Here is an 18,221-nt window from a genome sequence, read left to right as displayed (position 1 = left end):
GGATTTTTCATGATCTGTAAGCCACAGTCATCAAAATGACAGGAAATAAAGGACTGAAATATAAATGGACAACTTGGCTACATTCACCCTTTCATACTCACAAACGTGAATAAACTAATGATCAAATCAGCAGTCATTTTGGGGTCCAGTGCTTTGCTCTGGGCCACATCGTCATGAGACAGGAGGAAGTTGGAATTTGACCTATAGCCTTCTAATTCTAAAATTAAAATTTGATGTCTATTTATATAACAAATGCACAACGTACTTTAGGGAACTTCAAATTGAATAACATATGATATAATTCATGTTTATTTGATTCAATTAATTTGATTTAGTACATTTAAATTCAGTGTAGTCAATGGAAATGACAGAGTGTAGTTTAGTTATAATACAGTACAATCAGGTACATGGGACCATAAAAGTAGTAAAATATTGGTTAATGAAAATAGCGGAAAAAAACTATTGGTTTGATGTCTTTTAGTGAGAAACTGAACATAACCTTTAAATTTAATGCAAATCATGCGTTCCACTTGAGAAAAATAAGCACTTTAGCAATATCAATATGTTGCTATATAATATATGAGTTTCACTATTTAAATTAAATTAGGGAAATAATTTTGGCATTTCAATGACATTCTAATATACTGCAAATTACAACACGTACCAGTGTAGAACGACTGATGACTCGATCCAACACAGTGAAGTTTCCAGGAAAAGAACCAGAGTGATACCTCTTCTCAATCCACTAATCTCTAAAGCAGGACTACGTCCGTCCGGGCTGCTGCCACGTCAATGGTTTCGTCATCATTATCAACATAAAACATGGCGACATCTGTCCGAGAAAAGCAAACAGGTGAGCGAAAGTATTTTTTTCCTTCTGGTAGAAACTCCTGTGCGCCAGGAGGGCAGCCAAATTACTGGCAGGCTGTTCTGAAAGACCCGGGTCAGAACCTGAGCATCTGTAACTGCGTGTCAGCCTCCTAACTGGCTCATAGCCCGCCTGCTTCACAAGCTAGCCGCCGGTGGAGTCGCTTCCCGTAGCAGCGGCTTTACGGGAGAAACTGCCTTAGCTTATCTGCCACTTGTATTAAATTCCTAATAATGAAAGTGTCAGTCGCAGCGGCAGTGTGTCAGCTGTTTGTGGTGAATGGTTTCAAGCGGAAGAACTAGATGGTCCTAGCCTGCTGCTAACGCTGAAGGCTTCATGTATTTCAAACACAAGTCTTCACGTGAAACTCCTGGATCTACAAAGAAATCTATCCATACATCCATACATTATGTTGCCGACGATCCCTAAATTATATTTCTTTAAGTCGTGGGATGTAAAAGTATAAGTCTAATTCTGATATTTACTTGTGGTCCGACAGTCATCATCATTACCCATCATTTTAAAGGGGACATAAAATGTCCAAACATTGCAGCAGGAATATATCAAATTTCATTCCTATGGAACATTTTTAGATCTGACACCCAAATATATATTCAGCTACCGTTGTAGCCAAAGCAATTCAAAAGGAATAAAAAGTAAATGCTAAAAACTTTTTTTTGTTGTTGCAAATTTAAAACATTTTATTTAAAAAAAAAAAAGAAAATGAGAGAAAAGATCACTTATTGTACATAATTTAGGTCACATTATGTCTATTGCCCCACTAGGCCGCTGGTGGGGTAGAAATGATTCAGTTTGTTTAGAACCAGCATAATAAAGGGTTCAGTCCCATAATGGGCAGCTGGTTGTATCAGAATGTGGTTCTGGATGTCACTGTGGGCCATCAGTACCAGTGTAATGGAGAGGCCTGCCAGCTTTACCCCAGCATTATAGAGAGAGGAGCCATACCCTGTACCTGATCACCCAGATGGGGCAGCTCTACACCAATCACATCCTGTGTGTCTTCCCAACATCCAGACACACAGGATGTGTGTTTTAAACCTTAACAATATTTGTTTGTCAGGGATGTACAAGCTACATTTTTGTTCCTTGACTTTCTACAAAACAATATTTTTATCTAATTCCAAAACTATTCATAACCCTAGCAGATTTCAATTTAGTGATTTCTATTCAACCAAGATTTTTTAAAATCAATGCTTATAGATTTTAAAATGGTTTGTTAGAACTATGATTATAATCTAAGTCTTTAGTTTAGATTAATCAAACCTTTACTTTAATTCCAGAGCAGCCTTTGGCATGTTTTCTCTGGTATTTTGATGATTTATCTCTGGGTTCCCTTCACCCTAATGTTTTGATCCCTTCACAGGGAGCTAAAATCAGATTGATGCTCTGACTCTGGATTGATGGCTCCAAAACATGAATACTGCCATTCAAAAGAAAGATTTTAGTGAACTGAAAAGATTACCTACCAACCTTACATGGGATTTGTACAAAGTGGTGCTAATTGTGATTCTGGAACATTTTGGCTATTTAAATGTGTCTTTAAATTTTGAGCTGTTACTTTTTCTAGCTTATCATCTCTCCATTGCTGTCGCGAGACAAAGTGCTGCTGTTTTTGGTTCCTTTTTGGAATTTCTGTAGGAATAAGATTAGAGAATTGCCAGTCCCATGGCAATTGCATAAAATAAATGTAAGGTTCCCTATGTCCCAAAGATTTCTCTAAAAACCAAAACCTGTCCTCTAATGTCAATGTCAAATTTATTTATATAGCACTTTGCAACAGGTATAAAACTGCACCAAAGTGCTGTACAAAAACAACAACACAAATGACAAAACAGAACACAAAACAATACGTCAATTAAATGCCAAAGAGTAAAAATGAGTTTTAAGAAGCGATTTAAAATGATCCAGGCTGTGGGCAGATCTAATCTGGAAAAGTAAGTTATTCCATAAAACAGGAGCAGCAACAGAAAAAGCTCGATCTCCTTTCCTCTTTAGTCGAGTTCGAGGAACTGTAAGTAATAACTGATTATTTAATCATAAAGTTCTGGACACAGACCGGAAATTTAAAAGGTCCCTAAGATAAGGGGGGCTAACCCATTTAAAACTTTAAAAGTTAACAAAACTCTATGTGCTTTATTTACCAAGAACAGTTTCTGATTTATGTATCTTTTCAGTTGAAGATATTTATGATGAGAAGATGCTCAGCTAAGCACTTGTTGAGAGAGTAAATGGTGTTTTTGTGTTTCTGCAGTCGCCTTAAAGCGAATGTTGAACTTCAACACTCCTCCTCTGAAGAACGCAGCAGCTGAGCCAGTATGGAAGGTAACACTTTGGTCACTGGGACACTCATTTCTCCTGTGCTGGTCAATTAAAGTCACAGACATAAAGTTAGTAGGGTGGCATCTTTCACGCACATTAAGGGATTTTATGAACACAGAGGCCAAATGAATCTGTCCCTAAATAAATAATGATACGTCCCTTCTAGGGGTGCACTGAGTGCAGTTTTCTGGCTGAACACCAGTCTTTAAAAATCCTGGTCTGCCGATTCTGATTTTGGTTGGTGATGAACAGAACAGAACAGAAACAAAGCCAAAAATTGTAGCAAAGTTGAGCACTGATAAGCAGAATGCGTTGTCATCAATCAAAATTTAACCCCCGAGCTCATATGCAGTATCCCATGGTATAAATGTGGAATTTTTCAGAATAAAATCCTTTCATAGATGAGAAATCTATGTTAAACTTCTGTAGGCAGTAGAATTTTAGAAAACAAGATGGACGTTAGTTTCAAACCCTTAGCCACAGTTGTACAGTACAATTGTTTTCTACAAATAAAAGAATGCTGTTACCAACAAGCCACCACCACATTTTAGGCTCCCAAGCAGCAGAACAAAGGAGAAAATACAACACAGGGCATCTCATGTTTACATGATTGATTTTCTGCAGGTGTTAATATACGACAGATTTGGTCAAGATATCATCTCTCCACTGCTGTCCGTCAAAGAACTGCGAGACATGGGCATCACTCTTCATCTGTAAGAAATATACTGTTGTATTTTTATTACTTGGATTTGTACCTTCTACAGTACTGACTTGCCTCTGCATGGAAGCCAACAACTCTAAAATATTTCTGCCACCAACTACAGTTATATAAAATGATCTACTTTTTGTCTGACTCTTCTTCATCACAGCTAGGATTGAGGGAGAGGGCTTTAGAGATGATTCATTTGCATGAGGCAACATGGCTGCTAATAAAGGGGTTTTAAAGCCAGGTTCCACCTGCTCAAGGTGTTGCAGTCAGTCTTATTGTTTTTTATAGCCCTGTACAAAACAGTCAGCCAGGCTTTAGCAATATCGCTTAAAAAAACCCCAAACAAAAATAACAAAGAGAAAAAATGTAAAAGTTTGAAATTTGTAATAAAACGTTATAAAGCTACTTAGTATTAAAATCCTTCCTGAATAAATAATTTGGGTTTAATTGCTGCTCTCATTGTGTTGTTCTTTCAGCATATGGCCGTTTTTGAGTCTGTATGCTCCAGTTAATGATTAATAGATTACTAACTTAGATTATTTCAGTATTTGATTTATCATATTTAATATGGTTAATCATTTAAGCAGAAATTTAACTATCCTTTTTTTTTGCTAAGAATTAGTCAAAGACTTAGATCAACTGCAGCAGATGCCCTCTTAATATAAATTAGAAAGGGTTAACTTCATTTTTCACACACAGCTTTTTGATTTGTTTCAGGAAAATAATATCCTAGCAACTATTATGTCTTGAAATTGTACCATTGAAATTAGATGTTATAAATAGAAAAGCATTTTAATGCTTTTAGGTTTGTTAAAAAGCAAAAATGAAAATCATTGTTTGGATTTTAAAGGGACTGTAACTTACAAGAGGATCCAATCTGCTGGTTAAAATACACTGAGCACTAATACAAAGTTATGTTATGTAAACAGTGTTCTGCTACACCTTATTTTTGTATGTGTAGTCTTCTTCACTCAGACAGAGATCCTATTCCCGACGTTCCTGCCATCTACTTCCTAATGCCCACAGAGGAGAACATCGACAGGATCTGTCAGGTGCTCCCACATTTTAGCTCTGATACCTGAAACATGACTCAGCTTGATGATTAAGTCTAAGTGAAGGCGATGCGTCAGCCTTCGTCAGGCCAGATACTGACTGGTTCTGGGACAGATTTGGGAACGATATTTGAGAGAAAGAGGTCTTTTGTGTTTCAGATCTTTGAGTTCAGTTCATGCCCAGTGGGGACAAAACAGCTGAAAAGTAGTTTTACGTTTAGAATTTTGTTGAGTATATATTATCAATTTCTGAACCACACTGAATTTAGTGGCTAAATAACGTGTGACATAGTGGCATTTTGTGTGTAACTTTTGTGTGTGTAGGATCTGAGGAGCCAGCTGTATGAGTCGTACTTCCTGAACTTCATCTCTGCCATCAGTCGGAGTAAACTGGAGGACATTGCCAGTGCTGCTCTGGCTGCTAATGCAGTCAGCCAAGTCACCAAGGTAACTGTGCTTAGATCAGCCGTTTTTAGGCTTTGTTAGAGTTCAGTTTGTTTCTGTTAAAAATGTTGTAGACACAGTGAACATCTTAATAGAAGTGAACTGATTTCTGAGGGACATTGTGGAACTTACCAAGCAGATCATGTCCTGTCTTGTCCTTTCCTTTGATTTACTGTTTGATGTTAGCCATGTGTTAGTTGAATATGTTATGTTTAAACACAGGAGAATCAGATACAGATATGTTCATATCATCAGATGGACTTATTGGATGGTAATAACTTGTATTAACTATATAATAAGTTTTGGATTGATAATGAGAAAATGTCATTACAATTAGAGATGTACCGATCCCATGTTAATATCTGATACTGAAAAAAATTCTAGATGGAGTAATGGTGACAATGTTCCCAATCCATAAGGGCAGATCTATTCAGTCTAATTCTATGCTTTATGCTCTTACCAACATCATGCTTTATTTATTTTATATCTAGATCTCCTAATTGCACGCTCTGAATTATTTTTAAAGGTTTTTTGCAGTTTTTTTTTAACATGTTTAACAAAAGAAGATAACCGTTTGTTTTTGTCAGTTTCAGTTTCTTTATTATTTATTTTACATTGGCTGTTCTACTCCTAATTGCACCAACTGAACAAATGAAAGTTCTAAGTCAATTTTTTTCTATCAGATTGGTATCGGTATCTGAAGTGAAGAAAGTGAATTGGTGCATCCCTGGTTACAAACATGTAAGCTACCAATCATTACTATGAGGATGTAATGAGACGGTACTGTGGTCCAGTTCAGCCCTGGCATCAGCATCAGTATTGAGGGATCATATGGATCCAGGTCTCACTAACTGCTGTGTGCAAATAAACTCAGAGAAGACAGCTAGAACATTTTCTTACAGAGGTTTCCTTCTGATTTTTATTTTTTAACTTCCAGACTATTGTACGCATCTGATTACACCCACTAGCTTTGAAAAGAAAAAGCAAAGTGTACATATCTAGTTTTCTATAAGCTGCAGATGACATGAGAAGCCATGTTACAGGTTTTCCTATATTTTCGGTGGATTGATATTAATAGTGTTTATTTTGCAGGTGTTTGATCAGTACCTGAACTTCATCACCCTGGAAGATGACATGTTCATTCTCTGCCACCAAAACAAAGAGCTCATCTCTTACCATGGTAATATATAGTCATATACATCTTTTCTTGTTATATCTCTATGTGACCTCAGTAATGACACTCCACTTTTCTCACTTGTAATCTGCTTCCAGTCATAGCCCTGAAATAGTTTTTTCCTCTGGGATAGCATGGATTTTTCAGCTCTATAACTGGAACTATGGCTAGAAGCTGTCTGTAGGAGTTGGGTTTTTAAGTTGTACTGGAATGACCAGACTTTGATCATTCATCCCCTGCAATTTCCAGTTTTCTTGGAGCTATAACTTGCAAATTATTTTTTTTTTTTACCACTTCTGTTTTTTTTCTCAAAGAATGTAACATAATAGAGAAAAACATGTGCTTTCATTGACTCTATCCAACAGAAAATTAAGAAATTTTGAGATTTCTCCCATTTCTACATCAAAGCATCTGTCCCTAACCACTGTCTGATTTTTATTCAAGCAAAAAAGTGAAGTCAAAGTACTTTACTCGTAAATGTTGAGGTGTTTTTAAGCAACAACAACAAAGAAACAGTGGGATTCTTACTTTTGATGCATGTATTTAATGACTTAACAGTCTTTTATGATGATCGCCAATCAAAACCAGTCAGGAGAAAATTGGTCAATTCTGATATCTGGCCGATCAATGCTGTTGCATCAATGCTGAACCGAATGTTCTTCTTGGTGAGGTCAATGTATTGTCAAAAGATAACAACATCACATTCTTCATGATGGAGGGACTGATAAAAGCCTGAACACATGTGATGAGTCTTAAATGTTTTCCAACACTCAGGTTCAGAGGTGTAACTGTAGACGGCAACCATCACTCAGTCATATGAGTGGGATTTTTTGTAATCATTTAACCTCAACTTTATGCATAAAGGCTCTGTTGGAATCAAAAGTGAGGTGTTATTTAAACAGCATTCAGTTGAGGTCATAAACAATCATTGTGCTGACTTCTGCTTTAAAGGAAATGTTGACCTTTCAAACTTCTCAATGCTGCTCCATTTTCCTGAACAACGTTCTAAAACACATACACAACTGAGTTACAGTTCTGGCCTAGTTAATGTAAGCCGTCTCTGCCTTTCTTACCTGTGCAGCCATCAACAGAGCAGACATCCAAGACACAGACATGGAGGCCATAATGGACACCATCGTAGACAGCCTCTTCTGTTTCTTTGTTACTCTGGGTGAGTACCAACACATACTGCTAAAGAAGAGGAATCACTCACACAATGCACACTGATCACCTGCGACTGCACTTAGATGCACTTTATTTTAAAAAGGAGATGTAAGAAACTGAAACCATGCCATCAAGTTGCATATACATTTAATTTTGCAAATTGAAAGAAAATATAAGAATTGCACTGATTGCAGTTTCTTTTTGGCCGATCACTGATCTTTATAAAGCCTGATCTTCCAAATCTGATTTTGGCTGATATTGACTTTTTTCAAAGTTGCTAAGTTGACAATAGATAGGTGACTATTATCATCTGTACATTTTTAACACTTGTTTCATTTAAATTGGAACATGTAAATGTTTGCTGTTTTTCAAAGATTTGTCTATTTATTCTTAAGTACTACTAATAAAACTAATTATATATTGTTAAATTGTTTGAGTCGTAGTTATCTGTACATGGAGTCAATGATCTCTCAAATCAGCTTCTCGTTTTGCTGTAAATGTCCTTTTACCTCTGAGATCTAACATGGAAGCTGAGATTCCTCCGTGTTGCATAATGTTTAGATGTTATGATCACCTTTACCAAAGCATTTTCCTGTTTAGATGCAGGGTAAAAAGTAACCAGGTTTATGAAATTTCTGACATTTAATCGGTATGTGACATTGTGATTCAGGTGCAGTGCCAATCATCCGATGCCCCAGGGGAAACGCTGCAGAGATGGTGGCTGTGGTAAGTTGTCAGATAGAAGCTGGAAACCTTCTGACACTTTTGGAGGAAGTTTTGGAAGTGTTGTGAAAGCTAAACATTTCCAATTACATTCCTGATATGTTCCAATATGCCTAATTTCTTTTTTTTAATCATATGAGTTGATCATTTAAACCAAAAATATTCTCAACCCTTTGAATATGAATAGATGGGTTAAAGAGAGATTGTTTGGTGTCTCTGTCGTTTTTTTCTCTCTAAATGTGTTTCAACAGACCAGGAAGCTTAGGAATGAAGCATTTGCAGTGAATCTTTTCCACTTTTAGTTTTCATTTTTATTTTATGTTCTTATCTTTGTCTGCAGTTAAGTTCTCCATTTTCAAAGGATATTATACCGTATTGAACAGGAGACATTTGATTTTGTTTAGTAAGAATTTCCAACAGATCAATGTATTTTGTGTATATTGTGTTGTGTGTACAGAAGCTGGATAAAAAGCTCCGTGAAAACCTGCGGGACGCCAGAAATAGTCTGTTTACCGGAGACAGTATGACTGCCGGACAGTTCAGGTCGGTGAACAGTAGAATGTTTTTTATGTTAAACTAGATTTTAATCAATCATTACAATCGTTAAGTTTCTCAAATTAACGACAATGCAGCTAATGTGACTTTTTAACTTTTTATTAAAGTTTAGCATTTTACATTTCAGTACCGTCACTGTTGTTGTAACTGATTTGTGCCGAAGTGTAAATATCAACAGAACCAGCTTTCATCTTTCACTCACTCTGTGTACATAATTATTATCTTTATCAGCAACCATTAGCACATTTAGCTTGAAAGCATAACTTAATAGATGGATCTTTAGGGCTGAACGTGATGGAGGATTTGTAAAGTGTTAATAAATGCTACCTGAACTGAGAAAAAGAGAGACAGAACTACTATCCCAAATTTAATTTCTGATTTTAATTTTAAAAAATCCCAAACTTTTCCCTTAAAAAATTACAGCAAATATATTTAAAAACTTGCTATTATTTAAATCTTTCATTCTGTGGGTTGACCTGAATTTATAGTTGAAAAAATAGAAGCTGTAAAACACACTTGCCAAAATAGATATTAGTTGCTGTGTGACCTGACATCACTCTGAATTGTGGAAACTCAGAGAGCATTGATGGAAAAAAACAATCTGATTCTCCAAAAATTAAATTCTCAAAAACAGAAAAATGTATTTATTGCCCAGCACTAGGTTGATTTTAACAACAGCGTAGAGCTAATGATTGAATATTTGAGCAAAAAATACAAGCTGCTGAAAAAAAACTTTGATTGTTTGAATCTGAAGCTTGAAAATAAAAAAGACGTTTACTAGAGAGAGATGATGTGATGTTCTGTAACAGGTCAGACATGTTGCTCTGTGATCTCCATAACCCATGATGGATTTTGTCCTTACCAGTTTCCAGAGGCCCCTTCTGGTTCTAGCAGACCGCAACATGGACATGGCCACGCCCCTTCACCACACCTGGACCTATCAGGCCCTGATCCATGATGTCCTGGTGAGTTGGCCTGTCTGAGTAAAATGTTTCATGTAATGCAGAACAAACTGCATTAAAAATTAAATTTACAGATGGATCAATTAATCAGTGATTTAAAACATTTTTTTTAACGTTGAACCGTTTTATACTAAAACCTTTTAGAATGTCTCAGCTCTTGGTAGACATGCAGACTAAACATGACCTGTTTTCTGTGTCCATCAGGACTTCCATCTGAATAGGGTGATGATGGAGGAGGGAGGGGGGACCGATCCATCACACGCTGGCGCCAGACCAAAGAAAAAGACCAAGAAGACGTATGACCTCACTGCTGCTGATAAGTTCTGGCAGAAGCACAAGGGCAGGTCAGTTCCTAAACAACATGTTTGACAAAGATCACCAGGAGTTTTAACCGCCATTTTCTAAATCAAATTTAGAACAATTTGACTTCAAATTTCACTAGAACTAGAACTAGATGATTCTGTTCTGTCCTGAAGTTAATAAGTGATTTTTTTTCTGTATATCTGAGGTCATTAAAGGGACAGTATCATGTAAAATTGAGTATTAGGAGATATTATGTTATTCCCTCATCAAAAACACACCTGGAATGTTGCCTTGATTTTTTTTCGTGCATGTTTGATAAATCCTTTATGCTCCATGGCAACCATTCATCTGTGCAAAATACCTGGGTGGACCTAGCTCCGCCTCCAAGACACAGCTCCTCCTCAGAGCTGCAGTTTCTGAGTTTCCCAGCTTCTGCCTCACAGAGCAGCTCTCCTTCTTCAGACTAGCCAGCAGCAATTAGCAAACATCTGGTGGAACTGCTCATCTGCTGAGTTTTAGGAGCTACCTCTCAGTACAATGCTGATTAAAAATGTTGTTACAGGGTTACAACGTAACAGTGTACAATATATATATCAAAAATAACATATAATTTTTGATGTATATAGAATTTTTTTTAACAGCTGAAGTTAACAGTTGCTTGATTGTGCTTTAAAATGGCACCACCTGCCCCTTTAATTACTGAGGTTTTTGACACTGTTTGGTTTCTATACCTTATTTAAATAAAAAAACGCCTGTTGTCTGTCTGTTGCTATGTTGCTGTCTTTCTAACAGTCCATTCCCAGAGGTGGCAGAGTCGGTCCAGGAAGAGCTTGATGCATACAGAGCCCAGGAAGACGAGGTCAAACGGCTGAAAAGCATTATGGTTAGCCTCACACAAACACACGCAACACCTAAAAACCACTCTTTACTGAAATCTTTCAGTCTGACACTGATTGAAGTTTACTAACGACAGATGTGTTCTTGTCCAGGGTTTGGACGGCGAGGATGAAGGAGCCATCAGCATGCTGTCAGACAACACAGCCAAGCTCACCTCAGCCGTCAGGTGAGAAGGAACAGAGAAGAGGAGAGCCATGCTTTAATAGTCCATGGATCTCCATCTAGATTCATGTTACTTTGCTTAGAGCAGAGGTTCCCAAACTGTGGGGCGCCCCCCCTAGGAGGGGCGCCGTGTCATTGCAGGGGGGGGCTCGGGAAGCTGTCTGGATGAAAAAAACAAAACAAAACATGAACACTGTATGCGCTGGGTTTTTACCTTAGAATGGCCAACTCTCTGTTATTCCTATGTCAATTTGATACAGTAGAGGCTTCCACACTTCCCATATTTGTCTCCTCTGTCACTTTTATCAGCAGTTAAAACTGTTTAATCCATTGTTAACATGTTGTAACCTGTTTTTCTGAGCCGCCTTTAAAAGCAACATGAGCGCTACGACGCTCGCGCTGGGCTTCCACCTGTGAAGGAGACCTGCTGCTGCTGGGCGGAGCTACGTAGGTTTGTGTTAGAATCACGGCAACAAACCAGCAAAACGCAAAGAACTTTTCACAGTTTTTCCCTCCAAACTAACCGACTGAGTTGAGTAAAGCTGTTGGATGCAGGTAATGTTAGCTAAAAGATGACTAGCTAATATCAATACAGAACCTTAAGCTTAACAAGTACCTTGTAGGCTACGATGTTGGTGTCTATTTTCAACTACGTACATTCATTTTACCCCCAAAAAAGTCGATGTCTTAAAAATGTTATGTTGTTATCTCAGCCTAGTCCAGACCGTCCTGGATTTCCTGATTGTATTGTGTGATTTATTTTTATTTTTATTTTTATGTCTTTTGCAATATAACCACTCATTTTGTGGTGCTACTTCAGAATTTTGTTATTATTTTTTCCTTCTCCTCACATCGAAGTAAAAATTAGAGCAATAGCACTTGCATTAGAGCAAAGAAATGCAGGAATCTGTTGATATATTTTTTTCTTATTATTTTCGGCAATCACAGAAACACAAAAATCTGTCTGGATTGCTGATCCTGTCAGAGTAATAAGACCAGGCAGGGGCTGAGTAACTGAAAGGTTGAGTTTGTTACAACGTACCTTTCCCCAAATGGATGAAATTCTCTAATAGAACCAAAGGTTTTAGAGATTACAAGGCATTCCTCATTTTGCTAATGTCCTCCTGGAGCTACGTGACTCAGGTTATATCAGAGGTTCTATCAGAAAGAATCAAATGTGTATTTTAGATTTCAGCTGCCTTTTTCTTCCTTTCTTCCCCACTGTTTGATACTCAGTCTGTATTTTTAAATCAGTTTTGAAGATGTTCAACACAGTGTTTGTCTAAAGCATAACTTCTTTAGAAAGATGTCCCTGGTGAGAAATTTAATGTCAGTTTTAGCATTAATGTGTTGCTCCATCGTCCTGTTGTGTCCAGCTCTCTGCCTGAGCTCCTGGAGAAGAAAAGACTGATTGATCTTCACACAAACGTTGCCACTGCCGTGCTTGACCACATTAAGGTACCGCAGGCTGTCCGGCTGCCTGCTGTTTGAAACCTGAACATACCAACATATTACCTGGGATCTTTAACTTATAAAGTTTTTAGCAAAAGCACCAAAATCTTACCAAGTTTTTTTTATCTAGGTTTTAGGTCAAATATCTTAGTACATTTGAAATGAGATAAAACTAACGTACAAGTATCTTTTCTGTAAGCTTGTTTTAAGTAAATAATTCTTGACAATAGATAAATAGTACTTGATCCACTGACTGATTATTTAGCTTATAAAAATATTTTTCCCCCATGTGATATGTGAAAAATCTGCTAGCATTTTTTTAAATCAATATTAAAGAATTATTGACTTAAAACAAGCTCCTGTATCTTGCTTTAAATGTACTTGTCAGTTAGTTTTTGTGTAATTTCAGGTGTACTAAGACATTTTCACCTGACATAAACCTGACATAAATCCTGGGTAAGGTTTTTGTTTTTGCTGTGCACCATAATGCCTGACCATGCTGCCAGGACAGAACATCCACTAAAGTACAAAAACAAATCAGAAGGATCAGATTCTTCTTATCAAAGCTAGACACATTAAAAGGGTCCTTTTTCTTTTTGCTGTATCAGAAAATATGCCTGGTCATTGCTGTAAACAGACATATTGTCTAACATATCAATAACTAGTGGGTCAGACTGTTGGTGTCAGTACTTCAATGATATGAGGTGCGAGATCTGCTCCTTCATACTGACTTCATTCTGTTTTTGTCATCAGAGTCGTAAATTGGATGTTTACTTTGAGTATGAAGAGAAGTTGATGAGTAAATCAACCATAGACAAGTCACTGCTGGACATCATCGGTGACCCAGACGGTACACACACACACACACACACACACACACACACACACACACACACACACACACACACACACACACACACACACACACACACACACACACACACACACACACAGACACTCACCTTATAAATGTTTGTACATGTTGTATGTTAGCGATGTACTGACTGTGTGTGTGAATGTTTCTGTTGGACAGCGGGGACTCCAGAGGATAAAATGAGACTCTTCCTCATCTACTACATCACAGCTCAGCAGGTTCCTTCAGAGGTAACACACTCTGCCCAGCACACTGTCCTTTGGTCACACACTTAGCATTAAAGCTGCACTATGTAACTTTTATAAAATATATGGGTTTTTTTTTGTTTTCTTTTACATATTTGTTAAATTGTCACTGTGTTGTGACAGTTTAACATGAGACAGAGAATCGGTGGTCAAATGGAGCTGTTGACTCAATAATCACACTGCTGACGTTAGCATCCACACTTTAATGGTCGCCATTAACAGTTAACAACATGCGCTCCTCACACAACAGAATGAAAAAACTACAGCTCTAGCCCCGCCTCCCACTACCTTACATCTCACACATGCGGAGTATGCTACTTACAACTTAACAGGAGCTCCTCTGTCTTTTCCCTGTGGTCCTGCTGCCATCTGCAGAAATACAGTCAAAAACAACCAATCAGAGCCAGGGGGCGGGTCTTAGTGCTGTCAATCACATCATATGTGTGCTGCTCACACCCTCGCCAATGCTCTCTGTTACGCTACAACTAGTTCACCATGACAGAACCTGTTCTGAATGCTCAAGCTAGTTCCATGGCCACCGGCAGTGGCGGATAAACGGTTTTCCTGGAACAGGAAGTTGTTCTCCTTCATGAGGGGGACTGACGGCGCTGAGACCTTTAAATTCTGCCATAAGGTTCTAAAGCTGTGAGAAATCCTAATGTCCAGGTATGTTAGTAACTTTGCTCTGTGTGTGTTTTCATAGTCTGATTTGGAGCAGTACAGGAAGGCTTTGTTGGACGCAGACTGTGACCTTTCACCTCTAAACTACATTAAACAGTGGAAGTAAGTCCTTAGCTTCTCTCCGTCTGTTACTTTAACATTTAACTGTTGAATATTGATTGAGTTGACATGAAGTCACTATACAAAGATAAAAATAAATTAGCTTAATAAAGATAAGTCCTCCAAACAGTTTGATCACAGATTGGCTGTTTGTGGTGGTTATGGTTTAAATATTGGTTTTTCAAGAGCAGATAAATGTGTTGAGACGGCGAGAACAAAGTTATTCTGGCCACAATGTTTTCATACTGCACAAAAACCCAGACCCAGGACTCCCTCATTATCTCTCACTGCTGCACACAACCTTCATATTTCTCTGAAACTCATTTAAGAAAATATTCTTGAAGAGCTCTGAAACAGGAGTGCTGTTATTTTAGCCCTGCAGCTCCGGCAGTGAGGAGACATTTTTCTGTTCCTGTGAAGTATAAAGGGATCTTCAATCAGCATCTCCTGAATTTTGTGACAAATTTGTAAACAGCAAAAATGTTCTTTGTGTTTCTTTGTTCCACTGGTGGAACATTAAAAGTAAAGTTGGTTGTGTTGGTTGCTCACTTTGTGTTTTTGTGTTTCTCCTCAGGGCGTTTACCAAAATGGCTTCCGGCCCAGCTAACTACGGCAACAGTGGAGTCAAACCGATGGGGTAACCGGCCTTCACTCTGCTGCTCATTCTTACAGTGTTCTGTTCAGCCGGCCTGTTTTATTCGTACTGATAAGGATTTTACTTTGGACATTAGATTTTAAGTATTTCCAATGTTGCTTATTTTTGTTGATATATAGTTTTTGATTAAAATCTGATTAATTACAGATTTTGCAATTACTTGATTAAAAGTTTTACAGTCACAGCACAACCTTTCACCTTTATTTTACTATATTTCACGAAAGAAGGCTTAAAAAATAATACCATAATACCTGGACTATTGAGCACTCATGAATATAAGCTCTACCCACTCACTTTAAGAAGAAAAACTTTCCAAACAGTGTCTGAAACACGGCTGCTGTTTTTCGTTTTGGGTACTTTTCTTGAGGAAAGCTTAAGTCTTCATGTATTTGATGTTTTAGCTGCCTGATTGAAGCTCGTTAGAATAACGCTGTCCTCCTCTGCTGCTTCAGGCTGTTCTCCAGAGTCATGAACACTGGCTCTCAGTTTGTCATGGAGGGAGTGAAGAACCTGGGGCTCAAACAGCATGTGAGTCAAATATGTTTAGTTACTTAAAGACCAGCAAAAAAAACAAAAACTGTCATCAGATGGCAGGAAGTCATGAAGACTTGTTTAGATCAGTCTTCATTTCTGTATTTAACAGTATCAGTCAAGTTTAGACATGAACAAATTGCTTTACCTGAACCTGGACAATATGTCTGGTTATTTTATTGTCATGTATATGTGTACAAAAAAGTGTTACTGAAACTTAAACAACTTGTGTTGTCTTCAGAACCTTCCAGTCACTCGGATTGTGGACAACCTGATGGAAATGAAATCTCAACCTGTGAGTTTTTGTTGCTTTGCTGAAGATGAAAAATGGCCCAGTTTTATTTTTGGACTGATGTCAGTATGTTAAGAGATACATTGTTCATCCCTAGTTCAAAATGCAGGAGGTGTGCATCTACAGCGTTTTCATAATTTTCATCTCTCTGTTTCTGATATTTTTTTTTCTTTCAGGAAACTGATGATTATCGCTACTTTGACCCAAAGATGCTGCGGGGCAGCGAGAGGTAGGACAAGAATCAGCAACTCCCCTAACAGATGAGCAGAATCAGACGGCGCTGTGCGGACTGTCTCATAACTCACTCACTTCTTTTTCAGCTCCATTCCCAGGAACAAAAATCCATTTCAGGAGGTACGTTTAGTGTGTGGAACTATGATGGATTCCTTTTCATTCCCAGAACAAGATGGATTTACAGTCAGAAAGTTAGAGGTTTAGTGTAAAGGGTCAGTCAGATGGTAGATCACCTCCATCAATGTTATTTTAAAGTTGGCAGCATATTACAGAAAACCAGTACAGATCAGAATTATTGAACTTTGGACTCAACTGCTCAGCAAGCAACCACAGCCCTCTGATGTTGATTGTTTTTTCCTTTTTATTTAAACATAACCTGTTTGGTGTTGTCCACATGGATGTGATCATGTGTTGGATGTGTGTGTTGCTTTCCTCTGTGTCTCAGTGAGATCTTGTGTGTTTCAGGCCATCGTGTTTGTGGTTGGAGGAGGAAACTACATCGAGTACCAGAACCTAGTGGACTACGCTAAGGTTAGCCACATAAGCAGAGCTAAGATTCTTGGTTTCATGAAGCTAACGTTTTGGTTAGCTATCTCCACAATCAGCTAATTGCAGCCTTCTACAATTAGCTGATTTGTAGTTTAAACATTCTCCATTAAAGCCATTTTGAAAAATTTCCACCAGAACAAGGAAACACATAACCAAAAATATAAATATGATTTCTATGATTCAAAATATGTGGCTATGATTTGACACCAAATGTCTAATTGGCAATATTAGTGCAAAAACATATTTTCCACAACAATGGTGACCATGTGGAAAAATCAAAACGTGGTTTCTTTGGCTCCAGTTATGTTATGATTCAACACCAGAACTATTCATCTTGTCAAGAACTATCTTGGAAAATGGCCGCCATCTTTCAGTGGCTAACGTTTTTATTTATTTATTTATTTATCTTTTAATAATTCCCTAGGAACATCTGTGCCAAGTTATGCTCTTGTTCATACAGTTACCTGGTCCACTGTAACTCCTAGGGGAGCAAATCCTTTTTCACAGCTCTGTATGTCAGGTCATCAGTAGTTCTGTAAGGTAAAAAAAACCCATCAACGATGGCTGGGCCAGAATTCCCAGAGAGTCAGAACCGGGTCCAAACATTAACCTGAAGATGACCAGGCTGGTTCCTCTTCTGTTACATTTTACCAGCTGTGCTAGAAATGTTCAGGAAACTGTGGATTTATTTCCTGTCTCGATGTTTTGCTTTCTAACTACGTAAAAATCCTCTTGGTCTTTTTTTATTTTTCAGTCAAAACCGGGGAGGAAGGTGGTTTACGGCTGCAGTGAGCTCTTCAACGCAGCTCAGTTCATGAAGCAGGTCAGAACACACACCTCTACTGTTCACCTGCTGCATGACTGTGGTGTGTGTGTGTGTGTGTGTTGTTGCACCCTGCTGACCGCCTCTTTCTTTTTTTTCTCAGCTCTCTCAACTTGGACAGAAGTGACCTGTGCACCAATAAAACCGACCCTCCTGTTTCCTAGCTAACCTCTGTTTTATATCAGCTCTCTTCTGTAAATGGACTAAATATTTCTGTCTTTGTAAATCTGCTCCATCCACTCATGTCTAATAAACCTGAACAGTCTGAAGTCGCTGCTGCTTCCGAGTCATTAGAGTAAACCAGAGAAAACCAGCAGTTTTTCTCTGAGCAGCAGCAAACCAGACGCCAACTTTCAGTGTGAAAAAGGTAAAAACCAAAAACGTATTTAGTCATTACAAAGAAACCAGGACAGAAAAACAGAAACTTCTAGAA

At 37.9% G+C, this 18,221-nt stretch overlaps 1 protein-coding gene across 1 annotated transcript; it reads left to right on the top strand.

Annotated features, from left to right (window-relative positions):
* The first annotated feature begins 750 nt into the window (after positions 1–750).
* On the top strand, positions 751–18,060 carry scfd1 (sec1 family domain containing 1). Its single transcript, XM_014967319.2, has 25 exons — positions 751–853; positions 3,141–3,211; positions 3,833–3,921; positions 4,879–4,969; positions 5,294–5,416; positions 6,506–6,593; positions 7,669–7,758; positions 8,422–8,477; positions 8,932–9,017; positions 9,895–9,994; positions 10,196–10,335; positions 11,087–11,177; positions 11,284–11,357; positions 12,730–12,811; positions 13,559–13,655; positions 13,839–13,909; positions 14,628–14,707; positions 15,279–15,341; positions 15,812–15,887; positions 16,132–16,185; positions 16,359–16,411; positions 16,503–16,536; positions 16,882–16,947; positions 17,720–17,788; positions 17,892–18,060. Exons 1-25 carry the CDS (start codon positions 823–825, stop codon positions 17,913–17,915), a joined length of 1,899 nt encoding a protein of 632 aa, XP_014822805.1. The 5' UTR covers positions 751–822; the 3' UTR covers positions 17,916–18,060.
* Positions 18,061–18,221: the final 161 nt, after the last annotated feature.

This window comes from Poecilia mexicana, unplaced genomic scaffold (assembly GCF_051168715.1).
Source record: "Poecilia mexicana isolate PSO_F unplaced genomic scaffold, ASM5116871v1 scaffold_22, whole genome shotgun sequence".
Classification (NCBI taxonomy): Eukaryota; Metazoa; Chordata; class Actinopteri; order Cyprinodontiformes; family Poeciliidae; genus Poecilia; species Poecilia mexicana.
The sequence above is the reverse complement of the archived record's forward strand: the minus strand, read 5'-3'. Positions and strand labels throughout refer to the sequence as shown.